The sequence below is a fragment of the Heterodontus francisci genome, chromosome 39 (assembly GCF_036365525.1).
Source record: "Heterodontus francisci isolate sHetFra1 chromosome 39, sHetFra1.hap1, whole genome shotgun sequence".
NCBI classification, from domain to species: Eukaryota; Metazoa; Chordata; class Chondrichthyes; order Heterodontiformes; family Heterodontidae; genus Heterodontus; species Heterodontus francisci.
Genome location: NC_090409.1, coordinates 41,091,575 through 41,117,622, shown reverse-complemented (window position 1 = coordinate 41,117,622; position 26,048 = coordinate 41,091,575). Strand labels below are relative to the sequence as shown.

General features: G+C 52.6%; 1 protein-coding gene across 1 annotated transcript in view; it reads right to left on the bottom strand.

Annotated features, from left to right (window-relative positions):
• LOC137352783 (von Willebrand factor A domain-containing protein 7-like) overlaps positions 1–26,048 on the bottom strand; it is an 88,952-nt gene that overhangs the window by 48,179 nt on the left and 14,725 nt on the right. Inside the window, exons 3-6 of the mRNA XM_068018602.1 lie at positions 21,781–22,056; positions 15,338–15,431; positions 13,305–13,433; positions 6,267–6,453 (exon numbers count right to left, since the gene is read on the bottom strand). Of these exons, the coding sequence (XP_067874703.1) occupies positions 6,267–6,453; positions 13,305–13,433; positions 15,338–15,431; positions 21,781–22,056 (686 nt within the window). The remainder of the gene's footprint in view (positions 1–6,266; positions 6,454–13,304; positions 13,434–15,337; positions 15,432–21,780; positions 22,057–26,048) is intronic.

Genomic DNA, 26,048 nt, shown 5'->3' with positions numbered 1-26,048 from the left:
ACCCTCCTCGGGAGCCGGTCCCGCACAACCCGAGCCGCCTCTCGGAAATGCCCTCCGTGCCATTCCAATCGGCGCGGAGGGGTTTCCTGTACGGGCTGCTCCTGCACACTCTCCACTTCCTCGCCCTCGTCAGCCGGCCGGACACGCCCTGGCGGTCCGCGTTGCCATTTGGCGGCGAGGGGAAACCCCGATGGAGGTCTCTCTACGCGGGAGTCTTCCCCCTTTACATCGGGGACCTGGGGTGGAGGGTGCTGCACAGAGCAGTCCCGTGCAATAGACTTTTAAGTAGGTTCACGGACTCCCAGGCCACCTGTACTTTCTGCGGCCTGGACGAGTCCGTGTTCCACATTTATACGGAGTGTGCGAGGTTGCAGCCACTATTTGAGTATCTGAAGGGGCTGCTCCTCAAATTCTGGCTGCACTTCAGCCCCACGCTCCTGATCTGTGGGCACCCGGTGCGGAGGGGCTTGGGCCGGGAGGAGGATCTCCTCGTCGGTCTGCTCCTGGGCCTGGCCAAGGTGGCAATTCACAGGTCCAGGTTGCGGGCCGTCGGGGGGTCTGCCCTCCCCGATTGCCTGCCCCTCTTCCGTGGTTACGTTCGCGCCCGGGTGTCCCTGGAGAAGGAGCATGCGGTGTCCGCCGGTACGCTTGAGGCCTTCCGCGACCGGCGGGCACCGCAGGGACTGGAGTGCATTGTCGACGCTGAGAATGGCATTTTAATTTAAGTTTTTGTTGATTTATCTGGTTTTAATAAAGTTATTTAAAACTGTAAATATGAGGAATAAAGGCCCCCTCGATGTGAAAAATATAAAAGGGGCCTGGGGTATAAAGGCCACCTTAAAAAAAAACGGGGGTTAGATACAGAGTAAAGCTCCCTTTCCACTGTCCCCATCAAACACTCCCAGGACAGATACAGCACTGGGATTGGCTGCTGGCTAATTGGAGGTGCTGAGTGCATCAACGAGGTGCAGCTGACTGTTGTTGTGTGCAGAGGCTGGAGGCTGCGTGACTGCTGCAAGAGGGAGAGACTGAGACTGAAACGAAGGATTTCCATCTGTCTTTTTGGAAGAAGAAAGCAGGAAACTCGAAGAACTGTCAGCTCTTGTGAGTTTGGGTTTTGTAGCCCTTTCATTGATTGTTGTGGGGAGGGGGAAAGGAAGAGACCGGAAGACTTTGGGTGGGGTTGTTTGTTTGGACAGGGAGCTCCTGTGTTTTAACAGCATTGAATAGGAGCTCCCTCCCCACCCCAATGAGCTAGCCTGGGAAAGCTGGAGCTGCCCAGGTGAAGAGACTTTCTCTTGACTGTGTAAAGCACATTGGAAGCAGAGTGTGTCTGGGCAGCTACAGCTGTCCCCAGTGAAGACATCGCACCCCCTCCCACCACCAACTGGAAGACCAGCAAAAGGACTGCCTGCATTAACACCGGCAAAGAGACTGATTCCTCCTGACCCTCCTCTCGTTCAGCGCCTCTCCCTCGCCATACCCTCCAGTCTGTGCTTTTTTGCTTTTTGCGATAATTCGTTATTAGTTATTCCTTTCTCTCGATTTCAATTTTTTCTCTCTCTCAATGGTGGGTGTGACTCTTCTACCCCATGGCTTCACAGTCCTGTCCGGTGGCGGGGTCCTCCGATGCTGCAGCAGCTGCTCCTGTGGCTCCGTCACCATTTAGAACATTGACATCAAAGCATGGGGTGAAGAGTTACACCCACCCTACCATGACTATTGAGGCTTGCGTTAAGGCAATGGCCGTGGTTGTCGGCCCCTCGGCCATTGTTGCAGCCTCAAAGATGTTTGGGAAGGCTGTGTTCTTCCTGAAGACCGAGCGGGCTGTGTCCCTCGCCCTAAGTACGGGGCTCACAGTGGGTGGGAGTTTCCTGCCAGTGAACTCTGTGGGGGTCACTGCACATCGGGTAACCTTGTCGAACGTCCCACCCTTCATTCCTGATGAGCTCCTCCTCCCCCATCTACACCATCTGGGGGAGGTGAGGTCAGGGATCACCCCAGTCTCGCTCGGTCTTCGGGAGCACAGCCTCCGACATGTCTACTCCGTCCCCCGCCAGCTATTCTATAGTTCGAGTACTTTAGATGGGTCTGTTTTTGTCCAGTGTGTGCAGGAGGGTTTTCTGACACAGTATGTAGACAGGCCAACCAGGGGCGATGCCACATTGGATTTGGTACTGGGTAATGAACCCGGCCAGGTGTTAGATTTAGAAGTTGGTGAGCACTTTGGTGATAGTGATCACAATTCGGTTAGGTTTACCTTAGCGATGGGCAGGGACAGGTATATACCGCAGGGCAAGAATTATAGCTGGGGGAAAGGAAATTATGATGCGATTAGGCAAGATTTAGGATGCGTAGGATGGGGAAGGAAACTGCAGGGGATGGGCACAATCGAAATGTGGAGCTTATTCAAGGAGCAGCTACTGCGTGTCCTTGATAAGTATGTACCTGTCAGGCAGGGAGGAGGTTGTCGAGCGAGGGAGCCGTGGTTTACTAAAGAAGTTGAAGAGCTTGTCAAGAGGAAGAAGAAGGCTTATGTTAGGATGAGACGTGAAGGCTCAGTTAGGGCGCTTGAGAGTTACAAGCTAGCCAGGAAGGATCTAAAGGGAGAGATAAGAAGAGCAAGGAGAGGACACGAGAAGTCATTGGCGGATAGGATCAAAGAAAACCCTAAGGCTTTCTATAGGTATATCAGGCATAAAAGAATGACTAGAGATAGGTTAGGGCCAATCAAGGATAGTAGTGGGAAGTTGTGTGTGGAATCGGAGGAGATAGGGGAAGTGTTAAATGAATATTTTTCGTCAGTATTTACAGTGGAGAAAGAAAATGTTGTCGAGGAGAATACTGAGATACAGACTACTAGGCTAGATGGGATTGAGGTTCACAAGGAGGAGGTGTTAGCAATTTTGGAAAGTGTGAAAATAGATAAGTCCCCTGGGCCAGATGGGATTTGTCCTAGGATTCTCTGGGAAGCCAGGGAGGAGATTGCAGAGCCTTTGTCCTTGATTTTTATGTCGTCATTGTCGACAGGAATAGTGCCGGAAGACTGGAGTATAGCAAATGTTGTCCCCTTGTTCAAGAAGGGGAGTAGAGACAGCCCTGGTAATTATAGACCTGTGAGCCTTACTTCAGTTGTGGGTAAAATGTTGGAAAAGGTTATAAGAGATAGGATTTATAATCATCTTGAAAAGAATAAGTTCATTAGCGATAGTCAGCACGGTTTTGTGAAAGGTAGGTTGTGCCTCACAAACCTTATTGAGTTTTTCGAGAAGGTGACCAAACAGGTGGATGAGGGTAAAGCCGTGGATGTGGTGTATATGGATTTCAGTAAGGCGTTTGATAAAGTTCCCCACGGTAGGCTATTGCAGAAAATACGGAAGTATGGGATTGAAGGTGATTTAGAGCTTTGGATCAGAAATTGGCTAGCTGAAAGAAGACAGAGGGTGGTGGTTGATGGCAAATGTTCATCCTGGAGTATAGTTTCTAGTGGTGTACCGCAAGGTTCTGTTTTGGGGCCACTGCTGTTTGTCATTTTTATAAATGACCTGGATGAGGGTGTAGAAGGGTGGGTTAGTAAATTTGCGGATGACACGAAGGTCGGTGGAGTTGTGGATAGTGCCGAAGGATGTTGTAGGTTACAGAGGGACATAGATAGGCTGCAGAGCTGGGCTGAGAGATGGCAAATGGAGTTTAATGCGGAAAAGTGTGAGGTGATTCACTTTGGAAGGAGTAACAGGATTGCAGAATACTGGGCTAATGGGAAGATTCTTGGTAGTGTAGATGAGCAGAGAGATCTTGGTGTCCAGGTACATAAATCCCTGAAGGTTGCTACCCAGGTTAATAGAGCTGTTAAGAAGGCATATGGTGTGTTAGCTTTTATTAGTAGCGGGATCGAGTTTCGGAGCCACGAGGTCATGCTGCAGCTGTACAAAACTCTGGTGAGGCCGCACCTGGAGTATTGCGTGCAGTTCTGGTCACCGCATTATAGGAAGGATGTGGAAGCTATGGAAAGGGTGCAGAGGAGATTTACCAGGATGTTGCCTGGTATGGAGGGAAGGTCTTAAGAGGAAAGGCTGAGGGACTTGAGGTTGTTTTCGTTAGAGAGAAGGAGGAGAAGAGGTGACTTAATGGAGACATATAAGATAATCAGAGGGCTGGACAGGGTGGATAGTGAGAGTCTTTTTCCTCGGATGGTGATGGCAAACACGAGGGGACATAGCTTTAAGTTGAGGGGTGATAGATATAGGACAGATGTCAGAGGTAGTTTCTTTACACAGAGAGTAGTAGGGGCGTGGAACGCCCTGCCTGCAGCAGAAGTAGACTCGCAAACTTTAAGGGCATTTAAGTGGTCATTGGATAGACATATGGATGAAAATGGAATAGTGTAGGTCAGATGGTTTCACAGGTCGGCACAACATCGAGGGCTGAAGGGCCTGTACTGCGCTGTAATGTTCTATGTTCTATGTTCTATTCATGCAGCTGGCGCGGGAGGAGGTCTTGGAGGGCCACTTCGGTATAGAGTTCCAGGGGACGGCCTACCGCGTCTTTTGGACCTCGGACAGGGCGCGGTGCCACATCTGCAAGGGGGTGGGGCATGTTCGTAAGAATCTACCTGTCCCAGGGCTGGGCTCAGGCCCAGAGTAACTAAAAAAAAAAGGAGGGTGCGGAGGTGGAGGCCTCTGATGACATGGAGGTCTCTGAGCCTCTGCGCCCAACTGGGAAAAGAGGAGAAGGCACCCCTCCACAGAGGTAACGAGGGGCCCTGAGGTGCGGAGCCCATCTGTTGGAGGGGAGCTGTCTCCTGTTTCGGGTCCCCAGGTTCCCCCTACCGTCGCCACCATCGTCAAGGCTGCAAAGTATGGGCAGGAGCTCCCTACCCCTCAGGATGGAGGAGAGGGGAAGGCCCCGGTACGTGAGGCCCCTCCTGAATGAGTAAGTGGGGCCCTGCTTGTGGTGGGGGAGCCTGGGGACGCCGCCCATTCTGCCACTGCCACTGGGTCGGGTGCCCTGAGTGAAGGGGAGGGCGAGGCCCCAAAGGGTAGGCCCTCCCAGCCGGAGTCCACCACCAACCAGGAGACACCCGACCCGGTTATAACTGAGAATGCTGCCCCATCTGCTGGGCCTGTGGGTGCTGGCGGAGCGGGAGATAGCCTCCTCTCTCCGCCTCCGGTCTCGGCTCCGGCTGGATTTCCGGAGTCGGGAACCTCCGTCTCCCCTGGACCACTCATTGGCCTGGGGACGGAGGTGGAGGGGGGTCCTGGACCGCTGGAGCCCACAAGCTCCAGTTTCACAGTAGAACCCAGAGAGGACTCCTCCGCCATCGATCCTGGGGGTGGGATCGTGACGGAGGCAGGACCAACTGGCGAGGCCGGGACGTCCACCCCACAGTGTGTGGTGGGTTTTTTGACCGCTGGCGGTGACGACCCAGAAGAGGATGGGGACTCGGTGTGGGGCACGGAGGACGACCTTGATTCCATCACCAGTGAGGTGGTGGAGTTCCTCGTGCCTCCCACCGAATCTCCCCTCTTCCCCACGGCGGAACTCCGGGATTTCTTTGCGGCTTGCAGGGGTTGCTGCAATAAAGTTCAGCTGGTCCTCGGCCGTTGGTCGAGTCTGGCGCTGATCATCTAGCCCGTCTGTGCTGCCCTGAAGAAAGCGGGCAAGCGCGCGGGCGTGAAACTGGTTGAGAGGCGCCGTTTTAATGTGTTCCTCAATGGGTTGCTGGGGGAGTGGAAGGCCAGGTGCACTTCCACTCCCTCCTCACGGTGAGCTGTTGGTGACGGGTTTTAAGTAGTTTTGACATGAAGATAACCATAGCCAGCCTCAACATCAACGGCAGCAGGGGGTCTCACCGCAGATTTCACAATCTCTCATTCCTCAGGGAAGGGAGATACGCGGTGAGCTTTCTGCAGGAAACCCACACCGTTCCGGGAGACGAAGCCACCTGGCTCCTGGAGTGGCAGGGTGGGGTCTACATGAGTCACCTCACCCCTATTTCGAGTGGGGTGGCTATCTTGTTGGCCCCGACTTTTCAGCCGGAGATCTTGGGGGGTCAAGGAGCTAGTGCCGGGCCGCTTGCTTTATTAACTTTAATGAAGTTAAAATAAAGTTATTTTAACAATATGTATATAAAGGGGGCCTGAGGAATAAAGGCCCCCTCGACATGAAAAAAACGGGGTTAGATACAGAGTAAAGCTCCCTCCACACAGTCCAGTTGGTGGAGTTACACGTGTAAGGTGTGAGCTCTTTGACTACATGTGCCTCACCTCAAGAAGAATTTGTCTCCGACGGCGTCTCTGACTTGCTCAAATGCCTCCTCGGTCGCAGCAATGGCCACACGCGCTGCCTCTTCATGGAGGTAACCATGTGGAGATCGGAGATCGTCCTTATTGATTCCACCCTTAGCGCTCCGTGAACTGGTGCTGTCAATCGATCCTCCGTGGCTGCATTTTCCTGGAAATACAATTATGCAATAAATCATCAACAATGTGCAATTATATAACAACTTCAGCATCGTAAATTATCCTAATGAGTTTACCGGGTTGTAAATCAGACAAAATATCTGACCAACAGGCAGATATTAGGACAGGTGACCAGTACTGAGGGAGTGCCGCACTGTCGGAGGGTCAGTACTGAGGGAGTGCCGCACTGTCGGAGGGTCAGTACTGAGGGAGTGCCGCACTGTCGGAGGGTCAGTACTGAGGGAGTGCTGCACTGTCGGAGGGTCAGTACTGAGGGAGTGCCGCACTGTCAGAGGGTCAGTACTGAGGGAGTGCTGCACTGTCGGAGGGTCAGGACTGAGGGAGTGCCGCACTGTCGGAGGGTCAGGACTGAGGGAGTGCCGCACTGTCGGAGGGTCAGGACTGAGGGAGTGCCGCACTGTCGGAGGGTCAGGACTGAGGGAGTGCCGCACTGTCGGAGGGTCAGGACTGAGGGAGTGCCGCACTGTCGGAGGGTCAGGACTGAGGGAGTGCCGCACTGTCGGAGGGTCAGGACTGAGGGAGTGCCGCACTGTCGGAGGGTCAGGACTGAGGGAGTGCCGCACTGTCGGAGGGTCAGGACTGAGGGAGTGCCGCACTGTCGGAGGGTCAGTACTGAGGGAGTGCCGCACTGTCGGAGGGTCAGTACTGAGGGAGTGCCGCACTGTCGGAGGGTCAGGACTGAGGGAGTGCCGCACTGTCGGAGGGTCAGGACTGAGGGAGTGCCGCACTGTCGGAGGGTCAGTACTGAGGGAGTGCCGCACTGTCGGAGGGTCAGTACTGAGGGAGTGCCGCACTGTCGGAGGGTCAGTACTGAGGGAGTGCCGCACTGTCGGAGGGTCAGTACTGAGGGAGTGCCGCACTGTCGGAGGGTCAGTACTGAGGGAGTGCCGCACTGTCGGAGGGTCAGTACTGAGGGAGTGCCGCACTGTCGGAGGGTCAGTACTGAGGGAGTGCCGCACTGTCGGAGGGTCAGTACTGAGGGAGTGCCGCACTGTCGGAGGGTCAGGACTGAGGGAGTGCCGCACTGTCGGAGGGTCAGGACTGAGGGAGTGCCGCACTGTCGGAGGGTCAGGACTGAGGGAGTGCCGCACTGTGGGAGGGTCAGTACTGAGGGATTGCCGCACTGTCGGAGGGTCAGTACTGAGGGATTGCCGCACAGTCGGAGGGTCAGTACTGAGGGATTGCCGCACTGTCGGAGGGTCAGTACTGAGGGATTGCCGCACTGTCGGAGGGTCAGTACTGAGGGATTGCCGCACTGTCGGAGGGTCAGTACTGAGGGATTGCCGCACTGTCGGAGGGTCAGTACTGAGGGATTGCCGCACTGTCGGAGGGCCAGGACCTTTGACTTTGGACCTCATTAAAATCAAAGGGGATTGATAGAAGCATATGGTGATAGGGTGAGATGGAGAGGGGGTGGGAGGAGGTGCAGTTCAGTCCTGGATAACAACATGTCCAAGACAGTAAAATGGAGTTGATATTTCACAGTAAAACAAGCTTTTCCTGAGGGAACAGTTCCTGCTGTCAAGTTTTCCAAACATTGCAGCATTGAACGGAAACAGTTCAAACCGTGTTTCCTGCAGGTCGGTAATTGTACCTCAGACAAAGCAGCCCGCTTGATTGGCACCCCATCCACAAATATTCACCCCCTCCACCACCGACACACAGTGGCAGCAGTGTGTACCATCTACAAGATGCACTGCAGTAATGCACCAAGGCTCCTTAGACAGCACCTTCCAAACCCGTGACCTCTCCCAACTAGAAGGACAAGGGCAGCAGATGCATGGGAACACCACCAGCTGCAAGTCCCCCTCCAAGTCACACACCATCCTGACTTGGAACTATATCGGCCGTTCCTTCACTGTCGCTGGGTCAAAAATCCTGGAACTCCCTCCCTAACAGCACTGTGGGTGTACCTACCCCACAGGGGCTGCAGCGGTTCAAGAAGGCAGCTCACCACCGCCTTCTCAAGGGGCAATTAGGGATGGGCGATAAATGCTGACCTTGCTGACGTCCCGGATGCCCGAATACCTAACGTCAGCTCACAGTTCCAGCAACCTATCTGACCCAGCACTATGGTTAATGGGTGAGGGGGTATGGTCTAACTAGCAGGGGGTTGCTTGGGGGTCTGGCCCCTGGGCCAATGCCACAGATATGTTAGAAATCATTGCCAACAAGATCCAACCAAAGGAGGATTCAAGGGAAACAGCTATTGACCAGAAATGTAAAGTCTGTTTCTCTCTCCGCAGATGCTGTCTGACGCCATTCAACCCCTCCCTTTCAAAAATAGTCATGATGATGAAATCGATGATGAATTCATGGAACATGTCGAACTGGGTGGAGCAGTCACAAGTATCTTGCTGGGCTTGTTTTTTTTGGGGGATTAATAAAGGAGTGGCAAATTAAGAATTCCCGAGAATTGTTTGTGAGGCATACTCGCTGCTATTCCTGTCTCCTATTCCTGCCTTTGGGAATCCATACCAAAATTTTATCAGGCAAAGCTTGGCACAAATCCTTAACTCACCGTCATCGCATCAACTGCCATTTGAAAGACGGACTAGCCTGGGAACTCTCTTCTTGAGGAAGAGCAGATAGAAGGTGATTTAGAGCTTTGGATCAGAAATTGGCTAGCTGAAAGAAGACAGAGGGTGGTGGTTGATGGCAAATGTTCATCCTGGAGTTTAGTTACTAGTGGTGTTCCGCAAGGATCCGTTTTGGGGCCACTGCTGTTTGTCATTTTTATAAATGACCTGGATGAGGGTGTAGAAGGGTGGGTTAGTAGATTTGCGGATGACACGAAGGCCGGTGGAGTTGTGGATAGTGCCGAAGGATGTTGTAGGGTACAGAGGGACATCGATAGGCTGCAGAGCTGGGCCGAGAGATGGCAAATGGAGTTTAATGCGGAAAAGTGTGAGGTGATTCACTTTGGAAGGAGTAACAGGAATGCAGAGTACTGGGCTAATGGGAAGATTCTTGGTAGTGTCGATGAGCAGAGAGATCTTGGTGTCCAGGTACATAAATCCCTGAAAGTTGCCACCCAGGTTAATAGGGCTGTTAAGAAGGCATATGGTGTGTTAGCTTTTATTAGTAGGGGGATCGAGTTTCGGAGCCACGAGGTCATGCTGCAGCTGTACAAAACTCTGGTGCGGCCGCACCTGGAGTATTGCGTGCAGTTCTGGTCACCGCATTATAGGAAGGATGTGGAAGCTTTGGAAAGGGTGCAGAGGAGATTTACTAGGATGTTGCCTGGTATGGAAGGAAGGTCTTGCGAGGAAAGGCTGAGGGACTTGAGGTTGTTTTCGTTGGAGAGGAGGAGGAGGAGAGGTGACTTAATAGAGACATATAAGATAATCAGAGGGTTAGATAGGGTGGATAGTGAGAGTCTTTTTCCTCGGATGGTGATGGCAAACACGAGGGGACATAGCTTCAAGTTGAGGGGTGATAGATATATGACAGATGTCAGAGGTAGTTTCTTTACTCAGAGAGTAGTAGGGGCGTGGAACGCCCTGCCTGCAGCAGTAGTAGACTCGCCAACTTTAAGGGCATTTAAGTGGTCATTGGATAGACATATAGATGAAAATGGAATAGTGAAGGTCAGATGGTTTCACAGGTCGGCGCAACATCGAGGGCCGAAGGGCCTGTACTGCACTGTAACGTTCTATGTTAAGGTTGGGATGCTGTGACATATGAACGTACGAATTAGGAACAGGAGTAGGCCACTCGGCCCATCGAGCTTGCTCCGCCATTCAATAAGATCATGGCTGATCTGACTGTAACCTCAACCCCTTGCTTACCAAGAATCTATCTACCTCTGCCTTAAAAATATTCAAAGACTCTGCTTCCACCACCTTTTGAGGAAGAGAATTCCAAAGACTCACGACCCTCTGAGAGAAAAGATTTATCGCCATTTCTGTCTTAAATGGGCGACCCCTTATTTTTAAACAGTGACCCCTAATTCTAGATTCTCCCACAAGGGGAAACATCCACCCCGTTGTCAGGAAAACCCTTTATGCCAAATGGGACATATTAATTTCATCGGCTGGAAACTTACATTGGACTTTTAGTGGAACAAAATCACACAGTAACTTGTAAAAAAAACTCGCAGCCAAGATGACCACTGCCATTTACATCTGAAACGCCAGGAGATTGGACTGGAGACAAAAAGTCTAAGAAGAACAATGCTTTGGCTAACCGAGTAGATTAGCCAGATCACCCTCGGTATCGAGCCATTCAAAGTCATCCTGAGGCATCCCGAGGTGGAGACGTCCCTCCAGTGGGCACACACAGGCAACCCCACCGAAGAGGAGTTTTGGGTTTAGACTTTGTACCTCATTAAAAACAAAGGGGATTGATAGAACCACGTGACTGCCTGTTCATCTCTGAAGAAACTGGAAGTTTTGTGACACAGACAGCAGACAGGTCGTAACTGAGTGTATACAACAGCGAACCTCTGTGTGTGTGTCTCTCTCTCCGCAGAAAATATCAAGGAAAGAACTGGCCCCGACTGGGGACCCTCCAAGCCCACAGACTGCTACAGCCAGCAACCGGGGAAGAGAATCAACCACTAATTCTGCCTTCAGGAAAACTCTGAGCAAAGCAAGCCAACAACAGTGCACTTTGACCAATGAGGACTTCAAGAATACAGCTTTAACCGAGGTCTACTGGATTTACAGACTGTATTTAAGTTTCATTTATTCCCGACTTAATCCAACCACCAAATCCATATCTCTCTGTAATCTATTTGTGTGTGTCTGAGATTCTCGTGTGAATGTGTGCGTGACTGTGTAGTGTATTTTTAGTATTTTTAAATCTGGATTAATATGTTAAGTATAATAAACTTGCCACTTCCTTGTTTAAGCTCAAGAAAACCTGTCCGATTGGTTCTTTTGCAATCACATTCAAGGAAAAAGATAAAACACTCACAGAGGTGGTAAACACAATGACCGTTTTTATAAAAGGAATGAACTTTGTTGAGGTCAAGTAAGAGGAAGGGCGAGAGGGGAGCCTGAGAACTCCTCCTCACCCAGCCATAACACTGTCAAGACCCCTCAGGATCTTATATGTTTCAATCAAGTCGCCTCTTACTCTTCGAAATTCCAGCGGATACAAGCCTAGCCTGTCCAATCTTTCCTCATAAGACAGCCCGTCCATTCCAGGTATTAGTCTAGTAAACCTTCTCTGTACTGCCTCCAACACATTTACATCCTTCCTTAAATAAGGAGACCAGTACTGTACACAGTACTCCAGATGTGGTCTCACCAATGCCCTGTATAGCTGAAGCATAACCTCCCTACTTTTATATTCAATTCCCCTCGCAATAAACGATAACATTCTATTAGCTTTCCTAATTACGTGCTGTACCTGCATACTCACCTTTTGCGATTCACGCACTCGGACACCCAGATCCCTCTGCATCGCAGAGCTCTGCAATCTCTCACCATTTAGATAATATGCTGCTTTTTTATTCTTCCTGCCAAAGTGGACAATTTCACACTTTCCCACATTATACTCTGTTTACCAGGTCTTTACCCACTCACTTAACCTATTATCCCTTTGTAGCCTCCTTATGTCCTCTTCACAAGTTACTTTCCTCCCTGTATTTGTGTCATCAGCAAATTTAGCAACCATACCTTCGGTCCCTTCATCTAAGTCATTTATATAAATTGTATAAAGTTGAGGCCCCAGCACAGATCCCTGTGGCTCACCACTCGTTACATCTTGCCAACCAGAAAATGACCCATTTGTACCTACTCTCTGTTTCCTGTTATCTGGCCAATCTTCTATCCATGCCAATGTATTACCCACTGCACCACCTTCCTTTTTTTACATTCTAGACCTGTAGTTATTAACACATCATTAGTCTTGTTAAAATATTTTTTCTGACTCCTGCATTTCAATGGTGTGTCAACTTGGTCCCCTAAGTCTATTCTGACCTCCAATATTCCTACCTTTTCACCACTTAAATCATAACTTGCATTGATCCTTTATTTGTTCGAAGTTGAAGGAACACAATGTACCTGTGTTGAAATCACCTCCCACACTTTTGCTGACTTACTTAATCCAGCAATGTCTCTGTGTAATTATGAGCTCCTGAGCCTGCACTATTCCACCCATCTTATGTCATTGGTAAACTTGGACTCTTGGTTCCATATTCCACCGGCTGAGTCATTAACAACTATGAATGAATAGCTGAGGAACAAATGCTTGCAGGACATCACTCATTACTGCTTTCCGATTTAAGCACCCACTTGCTCTCTTCCTGTCTAACCAGACTCCGAACCAGGGTCACTATTTTGATTTCAGCTCCAGGAACTTCAATTTTAGCGGACAGTCTCTCATGTGGAACATTATCGAATGCCTTCTGGAAGTCCGTATAAACTGCATCCACGCACTGCAGCAACTCGCCAACTCTTCCTTCGACAGCTCCTTCCAAACCCGCGACCTCTACCGCCTCGAAGGACAAGGGCAGCAGACGCAGGGGAACACCACCACCTGCCAGTTACCCCTCCAAGTCACACACCATCCTGACTTGGAACTATATCGGCCGTTCCTTCGCTGTCGCTGGGTCAAAATCCTGGAACTCTCTCCCTAACAGCACTGTGGGTGTACCTACCCCACATGGACTGCAGCGGTTCAAGGAGGCAGCTCACCGCCACCTTCTCAAGGGCAAGTAGGGATGGGCGATAAATGCTGGCCTGGACAGCGACGCCCACATCCCGCGTATACAGTCCCTGAGCTGGTTGTTGGTGGGAGTTCTGAAACATTAGATGTTTTAGGCCCCCATTTATCTAACGGCCTCCGCACTCCCTCCTTTCACACACTCACCGCTTGGCTTGCCAAATGGAAAGATATTGAAGTAACCAGTGGTGAGGACCTTCCTGGATTTGATATCATCGAGGATGTTATTGCGACAGACGTCCGTTGCACAGTCCCTGCATGTCTGCTCATCCTTTACTGTAAGACATAGAAGGATCACACTCTGTTAAAGGACTGATCTCAATGCACGGGTAACCGTTCCAGCCACCTAAACTCTGAATATCCTTTTCGTGATCTCCATCTGCAGTCAGTGTGTTCAGTTCTGGTCCCCTGCCCCTCAGGAAGGATATACTGTCCTCGGGGGCAGGGTGCAGTGCAGATCCACCAGAATGATCCTGGGGCTGAAAGGGTTAAATTGTGAGGACCACTTGCACAGACTGGGCTTGTATTCCCTCAAGTGTAGAAGATTAAGGGGGGTGATCGAATCGAGGGGGGTTTAAGATGATTAAAGGATTCGATCGGGTCGATAGAGAGAAACTATTTCCTCTGGTCGGGGAGGGGGAGTCCAGAACAAGGGGGCATAACCTTAAAATCAGAGCCAGGCCGTTCAGGAGTGATGTCATGAAGCACTTCTTCACGCAAAGGGGAGTGGGAATCTGGAACTCTCTCCCCCGGAAAGCTGTCGAGGCCGGGGGGTCAATTGGAAATTTCAAACCTGAGATTGATGGATTTTTACTGGGTGAGGGGATTAAGGGTTACAGAACCAAGGGGGGGAGATGGAGTTGAGATACAGATCAGTCATGATCTAATTGAATGGAGGAACAGGCTCGAGGGGCTGAATGGGCCTCCTCCTGTTCCAGTGTAACAGGCTCGGGAAGGGGCTGAATGGGCCTCTTGCTCCTGTTCCTGTGTAACAGGCTCGAGAGGGGGCTGAATGGGCCTCCTCCTGTTCCTGTGTAACAGGCTCGAGAGGGGCTGAATGGGCCTCCTCCTGTTCCTGTGTAACAGGCTCGAGAGGGGCTGAATGGGCCTCCTCCTGTTCCTGTGTAACAGGCTCGAGAGGGGGCTGAATGGGCCTCCTCCTGTTCCTGTGTAACAGGCTCGAGAGGGGCTGAATGGGCCTCCTCCTGTTCCTGTGTAACAGGCTCGAGAGGGGCTGAATGGGCCTCCTCCTGTTCCTGTGTAACAGGCTCGAGAAGGGGCTGAATGGGCCTCCTCCTGTTCCTGTGTAACAGGCTCGAGAGGGGCTGAATGGGCCTCCTCCTGTTCCTGTGTAACAGGCTCGAGAAGGGGCTGAATGGGCCTCCTCCTGTTCCTGTGCAACAGGCTCGAGAAGGGGCTGAATGGGCCTCCTCCTGTTCCTGTGTAACAGGCTCGAGAAGGGGCTGAATGGGCCTCCTCCTGTTCCTGTGTAACAGGCTCGAGAAGGGGCTGAATGGGCCTCCTCCTGTTCCTGTGTAACAGGCTCGAGAGGGGCTGAATGGGCCTCCTCCTGTTCCTGTGTAACAGGCTCGAGAGGGGCTGAATGGGCCTCCTCCTGTTCCTGTGTAACAGGCTCGAGAGGGGGGCTGAATGGGCCTCCTCCTGTTCCTGTGTAACAGGCTCGAGAGGGGCTGAATGGGCCTCCTCCTGTTCCTGTGTAACAGGCTCGAGAGGGGGCTGAATGGGCCTCCTCCTGTTCCTGTGTAACAGGCTCGAGAGGGGGCTGAATGGTCCTCCTCCTGTTCCTGTGTAACAGGCTCGAGAGGGGGCTGAATGGGCCTCCTCCTGTTCCTGTGTAACAGGCTCGAGAGGGGCTGAATGGGCCTCCTCCTGTTCCTGTGTAACAGGCTCGAGAAGGGGCTGAATGGGCCTCCTCCTGTTCCTGTGTAACAGGCTCGAGAGGGGCTGAATGGGCCTCCTCCTGTTCCTGTGTAACAGGCTCGAGAGGGGGCTGAATGGGCCTCCTCCTGTTCCTGTGTAACAGGCTCGAGAGGGGGCTGAATGGTCCTCCTCCTGTTCCTGTGTAACAGGCTCGAGAGGGGGCTGAATGGGCCTCCTCCTGTTCCTGTGTGATTGTACCCTAGTGAGGGTCAGCGATGTTGATTCTGTTTGGATCTTACCTGCTAGCAGTCCGATATCGCTGCCTGGTAGAATGATCTTGCTGTTTGGTTTTGTGAAGCCCAATTCAATCCAGTTACTGTGACTGTAAAAATCCTGGGGAGAAAAGGTGGAGTTAGAAAAATGAGTGGGATTTGTGCGCATGTCCGATTAGGGACCAGAAAGGGGATTTACACATCGAGGCAGAGGGCAAGGCTGAGGTATTAAATGAATACGTTGCATCTGTCTTTACCAAGGAAGAAGATGCAACCCAGGCCATGGTGAAAGAGGAGGTAATTCAGACACTAGAAGGGTTTAAAATTGATAAGGGGGATCCTATTAGATAGGCTGTCTGTACTTAAAGTGGATAAAGCACCAGGACCGAATGAGAGGCATCCAAGGATACTGAGGGAAGTGAGAGTGGAAATCACAGAGGCACTGACCATAATTTTCCAGTCTTCCTTAGACTTGGGAGGTGGTGACAGAGAACTGGAGAATTGCAAACATGTAAAGATAAGCCCAGAAACTACAGGCCAGTCTCTGGTGGTGGGGAAACTTCTAGAAAAGATAATTCGGGACAAAATTAATAGTCACATGGATAAATGCGAGTTAATTAGGGAAAGCCAGCATAGCTTTCTTAAGGGAAAATCCTGTTTAACTAACTTGCTGGAGTATTTTGAGGAGGTAACAGAGAGGGTTGATGAGGGCAATGCTGTTGATGTGGTGAACATGGACTTTCAAAAGGCGTTTGATACAGAGTCACACAACAGACTTGTGAGCAAAGATACAGCTCATGGAATAAAAGGGACAGTAGCAATATGGATACGGAATTGGCTGAGTGATAGGAAACAAAGAGTAGTGGTTAATGGATGTTTTTTCGGGCTGGAGGAAGGTTTGTAGTGGAGTTCCCCAGGGGTCAGTGTCGGGACCCTTGCTTTTCCTGGTATATATTAATGACCTAGACCTTTGGTGCACAGGGCACAATTTCAAAGTTTGCAGATGATACGAAACTTGGAAGCATTGTGAACTGTGAGGTGGATAGTGTCGAACTTCAAAAGGACATAGACAAGTTGGTGGAATGGGCAGACAAGTGGCAGATGAAGTTCAATGCAGAGAAATGTGAGGTGATTCATTTTGGTAGGAAGAACATGGAGAGACAATATAAAATAAAGGGTACAATTCTAAAGGGGGTGCAGGAGCAGAGGGACCTGGGTGTATATGTGCATAGGTCATTGAAGGTGGCAGGACAGGTGGAGAGAGCAGTTAATAAAGCATACAGTATCCTGGTCTTTATTAACGCTTGAAACAGAAGATTTCCGGGACTCCCCAACCAACGGAAATAGTTTCCGTCTGTCTACTCTATCAGTTCCCCTTCATTACCTGAACAACTTGACCAAATCACCCCTTACCTTTCCAAATTCCAGGGAATTCAGCCCTAGTGTGTGGAATCTCTCCTCGTAATTGAACCCTTGGAGTTCAGCTATCATCCTGGTAAATCGACAATGCACTCTCTCCAAGGCTAATATCTTCTTCTGAAAGGGTGATGTGGCTGGTCTGGGTTTGAAAATCCTCCATCCTCGTTTTCCAATACCTCCACGCACCCCCTCTCCCTATCTCTGTAACCTCCTCGCACCCCCCCCTCCCTATCTCTGTAACCTCCTCCAGCCCCGACAACCCTCCCTATCTCTGTAACCTCCTCGCACGCCCCCCTCCCTATCTCTGTAACCTCCTCCAGCCCCGACAACCCTCCCTAACTCTGTAACCTCCTCGCACCCCCCCTCCCTATCTCTGTAACCTCCTCCAGCCCTGACAACACTCCCTATCTCTGTAACCTCCTCCAGCCCTCCCTATCTCTGTAACCTCCTCCAACCCCTACAAACCTCCCCATCTCTGCAACCTCCTCCAGCCCCGACAACCCTCCCTATCTCTGTAACCTCCTCGCACCCCCCCTCCCTATCTCTGTAACCTCCTCCAGCCCTGACAACACTCCCTATCTCTGTAACCTCCTCCAGCCCTCCCTATCTCTGTAACCTCCTCCAACCCCTACAAACCTCCCCATCTCTGCAACCTCCTCCAGCCCCGACAACCCTCCCTATCTCTGGAACCTCCTCCAGCTCCTACAACCCTACCTATCTCTGTAACCTCCTCGCACCGCCCCCTCCCTATCTCTGTAACCTCCTCCAGCCCCGACAACCCTCCCTATCTCTGTAACCTCCTTGCACGCCCCCCTCCCATCTCTGTAACCACCACCAGCCCCGACAACCCTCCCTAACTCTGTAACCTCCTCGCACCCCCCCCCCCAATCTCTGTAACCTCCTCCAGCCCTGACAACCCTCCCTATCTCTGTAACCTCCTCGCACCGCCCCCTTCCTATCTCTGTAACCTCCTCCAGCCCCGACAACCCTCCCTAACTCTGTAACCTCCTCGCACCCCCCTCCCTATCTCTGTAACCTCCTCCAGCCCTCCCTATCTCTGTAACCTCCTCCAACCCCTACAAACATCCCCATCTCTGCAACCTCCTCCAGCCCCAACAACCCTCCTTATCTCTGTAACCTCCTCCAGCCCCTACAACCCTTCCTATCTCTGGAACCTCCTCCAGCTCCTACAACCCTACCTATCTCTGTAAACTCCTCGCACCGCCCCCTCCCCATCTCTGTAACCTCCTCCAGCCCCGACAACCCTCCCTATCTCTGTAACCTCCTCGCACCGCCCCCTTCCTATCTCTGTAACCTCCTCCAGCCCCTACAACCCTCCCTATCTCTGTAACCTCCTTGCACGCCCCCCTCCCTATCTCTGTAACCACCTCCAGCCCCGACAACCCTCCCTAACTCTGTAACCTCCTCGCACCCCCCCCCTCCCTATCTCTGTAACCTCCTCCAGCCCTGACAACCCTCCCTATCTCTGTAACCTCCCTCCAGTCCCTACAACACTCCCTATCTCTGTAACCTCCTCCAGCCCTCCTTATCTCTGTAACCTCCTCCAGCCCCTACAACCCTTCCTATCTCTGGAACCTCCTCCAGCTCCTACAACCCTACCTATCTCTGTAACCTCCTCGCACCGCCCCCTCCCTATCTCTGTAACCACCACCAGCCCCGACAACCCTCCCTAACTCTGTAACCTCCTCGCAGCCCCCCCCCCATCTCTGTAACCTCCTCCAGCCCTGACAACCCTCCCTATCTCTGTAACCTCCCTCCAGTCCCTACAACACTCGATATCTCTGTAACCTCCTCCAGCCCTCCCTATCTCTGTAACCTCCTCCAACCCCTACAAACCTCCCCATCTCTGCAACTTCCTCCAGCCCCAACAACCCTCATTATCTCTGTAACCTCCTCCAGCCCCTACAACCCTTCCTATCTCTGTAACCTCCTCCAGCTCCTACAACCTAACCTATCTCTGTAACCTCCACCAGCCCCTACATCCCTCCCTATCTCTGTAACCTCCTCCAGCCCCTACAACCCTCCCTATCTCTGTAACCTCCTCCAGCCCCTACAACCCTCCCTATCTCTGTAACCTCCTCCAGCCCCTACAACTGATCCCTATCTCTGTAACCTCCTACAGCCCTGACAAACGTACCCATCTCTGTAACCTCCTCCAGCCCCTACAGCCCTCCCTATCTCTGTAACCTCCTCCAGCCCTGACAAACGTACCTATCTCTGTAACCTCCTCCAGCCCCTACAGCCCTCCCTACCTCTGTAACCTCCTCCAGTCCCTACAACACTTCCTATCTCTGTAACCACCTCCAGCCCCTAAAACCTGCCCTATCTCTGTAAACTCCTCCAGCCCCGACAACCCTCCCTACCTCTGTAACCTCCTCCAGCCCCTACAACCCTCCCCATCTCTGTAACCTCCTCCAGCTCCTACAACCCTCCCCATCTCTGTAACCTCCTCCAGCTCCTACAACCCTCCCCATCTGTGTAACCTCCTCCAGCTCCTACAACCCTCCCCGTCTCTGTAACCGCCTCCATCCCCTACAACCCTCCCCATCGCTGTAACCTCCTCCAGCTCCTACAACCCTCCCTATCTCTGTAACCTCCTCCAGCTCCTACAACCCTCCCCGTCTCTGTAACCGCCTCCGTCCCCTACAACCCTCCCCATCTCTGTAACCTCCTCCAGCTCCTACAGCCCTCCCTATCTCTGTAACCTCCTCCAGCCCCTACAACCCTCCCCATCTCTGTAACCTCCTCCAGCTCCTATAACCCTCCCTATCTCTGTAACTTCCTCCATCCCCTACAGCCCTCCCTATCTCTGTAACCTCCTCCAGCCCCTACATCCCTCCCTATCTCTGTAACCTCCTCCAGCCCCTACAACCCTCCCTATCTCTGTAACCTCCTCCAGCCCCTACAACCCTCCCTATCTCTGTAACCTCCTCCAGCCCCTACAACTGATCCCTATCTCTGTAACCTCCTACAGCCCTGACAAACGTACCCATCTCTGTAACCTCCTCCAGCCCCTACAGCCCTCCCTATCTCTGTAACCTCCTCCAGCCCTGACAAACGTACCTATCTCTGTAACCTCCTCCAGCCCCTACAGCCCTCCCTACCTCTGTAACCTCCTCCAGTCCCTACAACACTTCCTATCTCTGTAACCACCTCCAGCCCCTAAAACCTGCCCTATCTCTGTAAACTCCTCCAGCCCCGACAACCCTCCCTACCTCTGTAACCTCCTCCAGCCCCTACAACCCTCCCCATCTCTGTAACCTCCTCCAGCTCCTACAACCCTCCCCATCTCTGTAACCTCCTCCAGCTCCTACAACCCTCCCCATCTGTGTAACCTCCTCCAGCTCCTACAACCCTCCCCGTCTCTGTAACCGCCTCCATCCCCTACAACCCTCCCCATCGCTGTAACCTCCTCCAGCTCCTACAACCCTCCCTATCTCTGTAACCTCCTCCAGCTCCTACAACCCTCCCCGTCTCTGTAACCGCCTCCGTCCCCTACAACCCTCCCCATCTCTGTAACCTCCTCCAGCTCCTACAGCCCTCCCTATCTCTGTAACCTCCTCCAGCCCCTACAACCCTCCCCATCTCTGTAACCTCCTCCAGCTCCTATAACCCTCCCTATCTCTGTAACTTCCTCCATCCCCTACAGCCCTCCCTATCTCTGTAACCTCCTCCAGCCCCTACAACCCTCCCTATCTCTGGAACCTCCTCCAGCCCCTACAACCCTCCCTATCTCTGGAACCTCCTCCAGCCCCTACAACCCTCCCTATCTCTGTAACCTCCCTCTAGCCCCTACAACCCTCCCAGATCTCTGTACCCTCCTCCAGCCCCTACAACCCTCCCCATCTCTGTAACCTCCTCCAGCTCCTACAACCCTCCCTACCTCTGTACCCTCCTCCAGCCCCTACAACCCTCCCCATCTCTGTAACCTCCTCCAGCTCCTACAACCCTCCCCATCTCTGTAACCTCCTCCAGCTCCTACAACCCTCCCTACCTCTGTACCCTCCTCCAGCCCCTACAACCCTCCCCATCTCTGTAACCTCCTCCAGCTCCTACAACCCTCCCTATCTCTGTAACCTCCTCAAGCCCCTACAACCCTCCCTATCTCTGTAACCTCCTCCAGTCCCTACAACCCTCCCGACCTCTGTAACCTCCTCCAGCTCCTACAACCCTCCCCGTCTCTGTAACCGCCTCCGTCCCCTACAACCCTCCCCATCTCTGTAACCTCCTCCAGTCCCTACAACCCTCCCTATCTCTGTAACCTCCCTCCAGCCCCTACAACCCTCCCTATCTCTGTAACCTCCCTCCAGCCCCTACAACCCTCCCAGATCTCTGTACCCTCCTCCAGCGCCTACAACCCTCCCCATCTCTGTAACCTCCTCCAGCTCCTACAACCCTCCCTATCTCTGTAACCTCCTCCAGCTCCTACAACCCTCCCCGTCTCTGTAACCGCCTCCATCCCCTACAACCCTCCCCATCTCTGTAACCTCCTCCAGTTCCTACAACCCTCCCTATCTCTGTAACCTCCCTCCAGCCCCTACAACCCTCCCTATCTCTGTAACCTCCTCCAGCTCCTACAACCCTCCCTATCTCTGTAACCTCCTCCAGTCCCTACAACCCTCCCTATCTCTGTAACCTCCTCCAGCCCGTACAGCCCTCCCTATCTCTCTAACCTCCTCCAGCCCCTACAACCCTCCGAGATCCCTGCGCTCCCTCCAATTCCGGCCTCTGGCCCATCCCCCGATTCCCATCGCTCCACCATTGGCGGCCGAGCCTTCAGCTGCCTGGGGTCCCTAAGCTCCGGAATTCCCTCCCTAAACCTCTCCGCCTCTCTCTCTCCTCCTTTAAGACGCTCCTTAAAAAAACTGACCTCTCTGACCGAGCTTTTGGTCGCCGGTCCCCGATATCGCCCGATGTGGCTCGGGGGTCAGATTCTCTCTGATTTACGCTCCTGTGAGGCTGATTGGGGCATTTTATTGGGTTGAAGGCGCGGTAGAAATGTACCTTGTCTTTGTAAAGTCCCTCCCTACCTGCAGCGTGTGCAACAGTCGGCCCATGTTCTTCTGAGCACTTTGGAAATTCTCCTGCTCAATGTTCCGAACGACACATGCCATCAGTTCCAGGATCTTTGCCTTGCCCTCCACCAGCGTCTCGGAATCGAAGTGACGCGCAGAGGAGAAGAAATACCAGATGTCTACAAAGGCATTCGCGCTGGCCATCTTGTTGATTGCCTGGTTGAAGGTGGAGGCTGAAACGGTCCCCCTATAATACAACTGGAACAGGTTCTCGGCCGTCAGCTCCGCATCCTGCAAGGGCCGAGGATTGAGATTAATGCACGCCAACATACGAATTCGGAGCAGAAGTAGGCCACTCGGCCCCTCGAGCCTGCTCCACCATTCAATATGACCATGGCTGAACTGTTTGTGTTTCGAATTCCACACTCCCATCTATCCCCTGCCTCACAAGGATCTGTCTACCACCATCGTAAAAATATTCAATGACCCCGCCTCCACCACCTTCTGAGGCAGAGAGTTCGAGAGTCGCACAACCCTCTGAGAGAAGACATTTCTCCTCATCTCTGTCCTGAAAGGGCGACCCCTAATTTTAAAAACCGTGTCCCCTAGTTCTGGACTCCCCCATAAGAGGAAACATCCTCTCCACATCCACCTTGTCAGGACCGTTCAGGATCTTATAAAATTCAATCAAGTCTGCCCTCACTCTTCTAAACTCCAGTGAAAACAAGCCCAGTCTGTCCAACCTTTCCTCATAAGACAACCCGCTCATTCCAGGTATCAATCCAGTAAACGTGTTCTGAACCGCCTCCAACGCATTTACATCCTTCCTTACATAGGGAGACCAAAACTGCACACAGTATTCGAGATGTGGCCTCACCAATGCCCTGTATAACTGAAGCAGAATATCCTTACTTTTATTTTCAATTCCTCTCTTAACAAAGGAGAGCATTCCATTAGCCTTCTTTATTACTTGCTGTACCTGCATACTAACCTTTTGTGACTTATGCACGAGAACACCTAGATCCCTCTGCACCTCAGAGTACTGTAGTCGTTCTCTGTTTAAGTAATACTCTGCTTTTTTATTCTTCCTGCCAAAGTGAACAACTTCACATTTTCCCACATTATACTCCATCTGCCAGATTTTTGCCCACTCTCAACCTTTCTATATCAGTCTGCAACCTCCTTATGTCCTCTTCACAACATACTTTCCTACTTATCTTTGTGCCATCTGCAAATTTAGCGAGCATGCCATCGCTCCCCTCATCTCAGTCATTGATATAAATTGCAAAGAGTTGAGGCTCCAGCACAGACCCCTGTGGGACTCCACTCGTCACATCCTACCAATCAGAAAAGGACTCATTTATGCAGATGGAAAATCTCTCATACGCTGTCCCATCAAACACTCCCAGGACAGGTACAGCACGGGGGTTAGATACAGAGTAAAGCTCCCTCGACACTGTCCCCATCAAACACCAAGGACAGGTACAGCACGGGGGTTTAGATACAGAGTAAAGCTCCCTCTACACTGTCCCCATCAAACACTCCCAGGACAGGTACAGCATGGGGGTTAGATATAGAGTAAAGCTCCCTCTACACTGTCCCCATCAAACACTCCCAGGACAGGTACAGCACTGGGATTGGCTGCTCTCTGATTTGGGAGCCTGAGTGTTGAGAAGAAAAAAAAAAACGGGGTAAAAAAAAAAATGGGGGTTAGATACAGAGTAAAGCTCCCTCCACACTGTCCCCATCAAACACTCCCAGGACAGGTACAGCACAGGGATTGGCTGGGCACTTTGGAGCACTTCCTGCCAGCAATCAGAGGGAGCAGCTGCACCTGTCCTGCAGCAACTGCAGAGTGGAGAGTGGAGAGTGGAGAGTGGAAACTGCAGCAACTGGGGAGACAGACTGGAGAAAGGTGAATACAGAGTGGAGAGTGGAGACTGCAGCAACTGGAGAGAGAGACTGGAGAAAGGTGAATACAGAGTGGAGACTGCAGCAACTGGGGCGAGAGACTGGAGAAAGGTGAATACAGAGTGGAGAGTGGAGACTGCAGCAACTAGGGAGAGGGACTGGAGAAAGGTGAATACAGAGTGGAGGGAAACCATCAAGGAAGGCTGCAATTTTTCTGGAGAGGTGGGTGTCAGGGCACCTGAAAGACTGTTTCAGTGCTGTATCTCTAAACTAAACTAAACTAAACTAAACTATTAAGTTTAAACTGTTTGGGGGAGGGAGAAGAGGCCTGAAGACTCAGGGGTGGGGCAGCCAAATCCAGTAGGGGCCCCTGTGTTTGTATTGGTGTTTGCACACAGGGAGCTCCCTCCCCACCCCAACTGCCTGCTCGGGACAGCTGGAGTTGCCCGGGTGAAGGCTGTCTTGTTAAAATCAGAAGAGGAGAGTACCGGGCGGCTCCAGCCGTCCCGGGCGAAGAAGCCTCCCCCAACTGGAAGACAACAAACAAGTTTGGACTAATTGTGATAAAGGTGCTCCAATTGGCAGTTGGAACAAACATCCTTTTCAGCCTTTCTCTCCCTTCCTCCACTCAGTCGCCTCAGTAACCTATTCTCCCCTTTTCCTTTACCATCCTACGCCATCCTCCTCTACTCCCACTCCACCTTGTTTAAAGTTTGCTTTTTTAAAATTGTGTAAATTTGTTTTGATTCTTGGGGGTGGACGTAGCTCTTGGAGCCCATGGCAAGCCCTCCTTTGCCGGTGGCGGGGCCTTCCCGTTCATATGCTGCTGCGGCTGCTGCAGCTGCACTTGTTGCCCCGTCACCGTTTGCTTTATTAACATCGAAGCATGGGGTCAAGAGCTACGTCCACCCGAACATGACTATAGAGGCATGCGTGAAAGCAATGGCCGAGGTTGTCGGCCCTTCGGCCATTGTTGCAGCCTCTAAAATGTACGGGAAGGCAGTGTTTTTCCTGAAGACCGAGCGGGCGGTGTCCCTGGCTCTGAGCAAGGGGCTCACCGTGGGCGGGACCTTTCTGCCAGTGGACCCTCTGGAGGCCACTGCGCAAAGGCTCATTTTATCCAATGTCCCGCCCTTCATCCCTGGTGAGCTCCTCCTTCCCCACCTGCACCATCTGGGGGAGGTAAAGACGGGGCTCACCCCAGTCCTGCTCGGTCTTCGGGAGAACTGCCTCCGACACGTGTACTCCTTCCGCCGCCAGTTATTCATGCAGCTGGCGCGGGAGGAGGTGACAGAGGGCCACTTCAATGTAGAATTCCAGGGGACGGCCTACCGCGTCTTCTGGACCTTGGACGGGGTGCGGTGCCATGTCTGTAAGGGGGTGGGGCATGTTCGTAAGAACTGCCCCAACCTCCCGGCTGCCAACTCCAACTCAGCGGCCCAGGGTGGCGACGCTGCACCTCCTCCCACCCCCACTACACCACCACCAGATACCATTCAGTCGGTACCGGAGGCTGTGGTTTTCACGGCCTCCGGCAGGGAGGGGGGTGACCGTCCAAGTGGAAGCAAGGCGCGGAGGAGAAATAAACATCGAGAGGCGCGTCCCCTGGATATCGTGACACTACCCGAGCCTGAGCTCAGCCCAAGGCCCGATCTCGGGAAGTCAACTTGCCCCAGGGCTGGGCTCAGGCCCAGGGTGAATAAAAAAAAGGAGAGTGTGGAGGTGGAGGCCTCTGATGATATGGAGGTCTCTGAGCCTCCGCTCACAACTGGGAAAAAGAGGAGAAGGCACCCCTCCATAGAGGTAACAAGGGGCCCTGAGGCGCAGGGCCCATCTGTTGGAGGGGAGCTGTCTCCTGTTTCGGGTCCCCAGGTTTCCCCTACCGCCACCACCAAGGCTGCAAAGTCCGGGCAGGTGCTCCCTATTCCTCAGGATGGAGGGGAGGGGAAGGCCCCGGTACATGAGGCCCCTCTTAAAGGAGTAAGTGGGGCCCTGCTTGTGGTGGGGGAGCCTGGGGAAGCCGCCCATTCTGCCACTGCTACTGGGTCGGGTGTCCTGAATGAAGGGGAGGGCGAGGCCCCAGAGGGTCGGGCCTCCCAGCCGGAGTGCACCACCAACCAGGAGACCCCCGACCCAGTTATAACTGAGAATGCTGCCCCATCTGCTGGGCCTGTGGGTGCTGGCGGAGCGGGAGATGGCCTCCTCTCGCCAGCTCCAGTCTCGGCTCCGGCTGGTTTCCCGGAGTCCGGAACTTCTGTCTCCCCTGGACCACTCATTGGCCTGGGGACGGAGGTGGAGGGGGGTCCTGAACCGCTGGTGCCTACAGGCTCCAGTTTCACAATAGAACCCAGAGAGGACTCCTCCGCCATCGA